Genomic DNA, 5,037 nt, shown 5'->3' with positions numbered 1-5,037 from the left:
AAGAGAGAATGGAAGCCAACCAAAAAAAAAGACAGAGAGGATTTCCTGGCGAAATTAGAATTCAATCAAGAAAAAGCAAATAGCATGCTGACGAAATTAGACGCCGACTTCAATGCCTGGCAGGAAGAGACGTTGGCCTACCCAGTGGAAACGATACCTGCGACGGCACAACAAGAAGAGGTTCCCATAGTGATACCGGTCGGAGTGACGATGGCCTGCCAAGAAATGGAGGCACGTCCAGAAGATGAAGAGCCGGCCTCAGTGCACAGGAAACCTGAGGCAGCAGAACAACGAGAGGTACCCGTACAAGACGCCGAAGTAATGCAGGTCAGAGAACCGAAGAAGAAAAGGCGCAGGGACCGAAATCGACGAAATAAGAATAATTCGACATGGAAAAATTGAGGACCCCAGAACAAATTGGCCGTCGTCAGCAGGAAGGTGTCCCGCCATGCAAGAGTGGCATGGCGCAAGAGGAACATCTTCAGGAAATCTTGGACCCGAGGGGATCATGAGTCCCAGAAGAAGTTGGCTGCCCCCTGCAGGAAGACATCCCGTCACGCGACAGTGGCCCGACGTTGGAGAAATGCCTTCAAGAAGGAAACTCCCCAGGGAACCTTCGGATGCCGGACAGAGGACTTGGCGCCACGGTCTCATGCCAGCAAGTGGCGGGAAGACCAGGAGAAACGACGACGTCAGTCAGTGCAAACAACGCATCGAGGGCTGTTGCGTCGACATAAACAAAGACTGGACACTGTGGAAGTGTCGACCGCCTCCAAAACGGAAAAGAAGACTTCAAGCAGAGGAGGAACCGGTAATGTAAAAGAGCCGGCCTCCCCAGAGAGAGTGAGTGTGCCATAGAATGAAAGTAATGGATGAATGGGACACAACTGGATCTTCTGGCGAGCTGAAAGGAAACCGCTCGAGACGAGCAGGTCTTAAGAGGGGAGCGGTTGTAACAGCCGGAGAACAATCGCTGCAAGGAGTAGCCCAAATACCAGGAGATGCAAAAAGAACAGCCTCCAAAGGAAAGGAACGGGATACACCGTTAGGCTATTCGGGACGAACAGCCTTAAGGAGGGAGCAGTGTGACATGTTGCGCAACGAAGGACCCCTACCTCCCCAGCGGCACGTGGCAGTAACGTAGCGCTCGCGTAATAGGCGAGTCATCACTCCGCCACTCTCCCCGCGGTGACGTCATGAGCGGAGCCAAAGTGAGCCGAGAGGAGCCGAAGATAGCCGAGCCCTCGCAACCTGGTAGCTATGCAACGCGAGTCAACAGCGGTGACGTAACAGGATGACGTGGCACTCATTACGCAACAAGCAAGCACTGCAGCTATATAAGTGAGCTGCACAGCAGCTACCAGGAGTTGTAATGCGACAGTCGCCGAGTGTGTTATCAACAGTTTTCCAGTCAGCCGACTACAAGTTGGAATATAGCAGCCGTTGCAGAAGGAAGAACCGGACGTGTGTGTGATTGTGTAATTGGGAGTGTGTGATACAGTGATACATAGCTCCCCTACTGTAAACGTGTAGACTACTGTAGACAGAGTGAACTGATTTGTGCATAGGGTTATAAAGTGTGAAACCCCACAACAGTGGTAACAGATTATTGCGATTAGGGTTATAAAGTGTGAAACCCCGCAACTGTGTTATAATTAATTGTAGCCGTTATTTGTAGATTGTTCAATAAACCAATTAACGATCTCTACGGCGCATTCAGTAACGCAACACGTTACAATATTAACAAAAGGTTCACTCATAGTTCAAACATTGCAAACGTTCTGTACTTCACTATTTGTATGTTTCGCTAACTAAAGAACTATGAACAAATTATTTAACTACCTAACTCCACTGGCAAGCAGTTACATAACTGATCAAGAAATTCCTTGTTATAGAATCTGAAAGTCTGTCATTACTAGAACACAAGTCCATAATTGGACTACAGTAAGCCAGTTTAATCTGCTCACACATTCACAACTTAGTTCACCAAGATTCAATTTAATCTTACACCTTACGCTTCTCATAGTTTTCTAACTAAACCTTTTCTGCAACCCTTGTTTACTTCAGTTTCACATCCCACAGGTTCATTGCAGGTTGTATCAGGACATACACAGCTCAGCGTTACTTCATCAAAGTAAATAAAATAATAGTTTTTGTTGATAAACAAAACAAGCAAGAAATAACATTCTTAATGGCTTCATAAAAGTAAATAATTTTAATTTTGAAGGCACAAGTTTAATGCAGAGTGTCATAACTTAGGTATCATATTTAATTCAAAATAACCTCCATAAGCTCTTCTACTTCTTCCCATATTTGCACCAATAGTATGACATGTTCAATAAACATGCCAGGTGATTTCTGTTATGTTTTAGACATTTCACAATATAAATTCTGTCAGTCTTTATGTGTTTACTTCTCCCTTACATTTGCATCACTCTTTTGTTTCTTCATCCTGCATGTACCCTTCATATATAGTTGAAAGATAGAATCCAATTTTAAACAGGTATTTTTCCTTCACAGTATACCCTGTCCTAAGGCCGCACCATAGCTCAAGCGGTTAGTGGCTGGCATCCTACCGCAGCGGCCCAGGTTCAAACCTGGGTCTGGTAAAGTCGGATTTGTGGTGGACAAAGTGGCGCTGGGGCGGGATTTCTCCGCGTACTTTGGTTTCCCCTGCCAATCTTCATTCCACCAAATTCTCCATCAACATAATCACCTGGGGCAGGTACAACAGGCCAATCAGTGGCCGCTGTGCCAAGCGGACCCAACTGGACTCCACCCCCCACAATGCGAATACCCTGTCCTAGGTCTGGAAATTGCTTTGTACAATAATCACCCGTTCAGTTATTTTCATAAACTCTTAAATTCAATTACTTTGTTCATGTCACTTCCCTATCTTTACTGATTTATTCCAGTTCATTCCTTCCTTAGGCATAGATTTACCTGAAGCTTCCTGAACAAGTCAGAAACAATAAAACACTATTTGTAGTATTACAAACAAAATATGAGAAATGTAGTAAAGCATGCAATTTAGGTCGCGCCATAGCTGAAGCGGTTAGTTTCTGGCTTCCCACCACGGCGGCCAGGGTTCGATCCTGGGCCTGGTCAAGTGGGATTTGTGGAGGACAAACTGGCTCTGGGGTGGATCTTCTCCGAGTACTTCGGTTTCCCCTGCCAATCTTCATTCTACCAAATTCTCCATCATCATAATCACCAGGGGCAGGCTACAATAGGCCAATCAGTAGTAAATGTGCCAACTGGACCCAGTTGGACTCCACCCACCCACTAAGCGAATTAAAAAAAAGAAGCATGCAATTCGCTTTGTTTCATTTCTGCCAAGTGGATCACAGTGGCCACATGGTGGTCTAAGGGGTGAAATGTCTCACCTACTCAAACACTCCAGGCATGGATGTCTCTGCATTTCTTCTGTCTTTAAGTTGCCCTGTGTAGGTAGTGGCCTTACAACAGGGCTTATCACCCATCCAAGGAGTCCTACAAACTGTCTGTAAGTGCCAGAATAATTCTGACAAGAAATACACCAATGCGCCAAATACAAGAGGTAGACAAAAAAGACACTTTTGTCAGTTATGACCCTATTAAACTCAATACATATATATTATGATTACAATGTATCCAAGTAACTACAGGTCACAATTATATACAATGATCTTCATACTCAGGGAAACAGGACTGCTGTATTATGATGGAATATCTACAGAAAGTAACAAGAAATCAACAGCTCTTGTTATTGCCCATGAACTTGCTCACATGTGGTTTGGTAACTTGGTTACTCTCCAATGGTGGGATTACACATGGCTGAATGAAGGATTCGCCCGTTTATTTCAGTACCTTTCAACAGATACAGTAAGTCCTATAATATGCATCATAAAGCTAAATTTTATTACATAATTTATAACCTCTGCCATATTAGTCTTTGGATTATGAGTCTCACTGTTACTGACAGGTGGAAACAGAATGGAGACTCATGGAGCAATTTGTGGTGGATCAGCAACACACAGTGTTTGCAAATGATGCTCTCCTAAGTGCCCAGCCTCTAACCAGCGAGTCAAACACACCTGCAGAGATATCAGCTAAATTTGGTACCATCACTTATAGCAAAGGTACTGATTTTCTAGAAATCTTGCCTACAATACAAACTGTTTACTACTGTTTATCAAATTCATTTATAATTAATTATGATTTTTATATATTCTGCTTAATTACTGACCACTGCCTTTTGTCAATAACTTATACTTTTTCTTTTATTTTATTAATTCATTTAATATTTATTTATTTATTCTTCTTCTATGGTGCAACAGCCTGATGTCGGGCCTTGCCTCCCTTATCAAGCCCCTCCATTCCTCTCTATCCTGCGCTGCTCTCTTCCAATTCCTTACGCCCATTAACTTCTTAGCATCTTCTTCCACCGCATCAATCCATCTAGTTCTTGATTTCCCAGCACGTCTCCTACCACCTATCGTACTGTATAATATTTTCTTTGGGATACGCTCCTTATCCATTCTCTGTACATGCCCAGCCCATTGCAATCTTTTGAGCTTTATCATCACTGAGATCTCTGGCTCCTTATATTTATTTATTTACTGGCTTTTAATTATTGCTGCAAATATTAATTTATCATCTCTCTGCTTCTCAAGGTGGCTCTGTGTTAAGAATGTTGAGGCATATCCTCACACCAGAAACCTTCCAAAAAGGAGTACAAAGATATCTAACTACACAGTAAGTCATTCAGCTCAAATAACGATTTCAAAATGTAACAGAACCCTAATTCAAAATAAATAATTTTTGGTTAAGTTGATCACTTATTAGTACTGAAACAAAAAGTCTGTGTACAAACGTTATCATTAGAGTAAAAAAGAGTAATTCATTTCATCACCATTTTTTTCTGAATACAATTAGTATTTTCAGCCCAATTTCTGGAGTAGAAAAACACGGAGTTTGTTTGTTTGTTTGTTTGTTTGTTATTACAGCTCACTAAGAAATATAATTCTTAATTGTCTGAGTGGATCACAGATACTC

At 42.6% G+C, this 5,037-nt stretch overlaps 1 protein-coding gene across 1 annotated transcript in view; it reads left to right on the top strand.

Moving 5' to 3' along the window:
• LOC111862361 overlaps positions 1–5,037 on the top strand; it is an 84,075-nt gene that overhangs the window by 66,681 nt on the left and 12,357 nt on the right. The window contains exons 21-23 of the mRNA XM_023847676.2: positions 3,681–3,864; positions 3,965–4,121; positions 4,656–4,737. Coding sequence (XP_023703444.2) covers positions 3,681–3,864; positions 3,965–4,121; positions 4,656–4,737 — 423 coding nt within the window. The remainder of the gene's footprint in view (positions 1–3,680; positions 3,865–3,964; positions 4,122–4,655; positions 4,738–5,037) is intronic.

Source organism: Cryptotermes secundus, unplaced genomic scaffold, assembly GCF_002891405.2.
Source record: "Cryptotermes secundus unplaced genomic scaffold, Csec_1.0 scaffold550, whole genome shotgun sequence".
Classification (NCBI taxonomy): Eukaryota; Metazoa; Arthropoda; class Insecta; order Blattodea; family Kalotermitidae; genus Cryptotermes; species Cryptotermes secundus.
The sequence above is the reverse complement of the archived record's forward strand: the minus strand, read 5'-3'. Positions and strand labels throughout refer to the sequence as shown.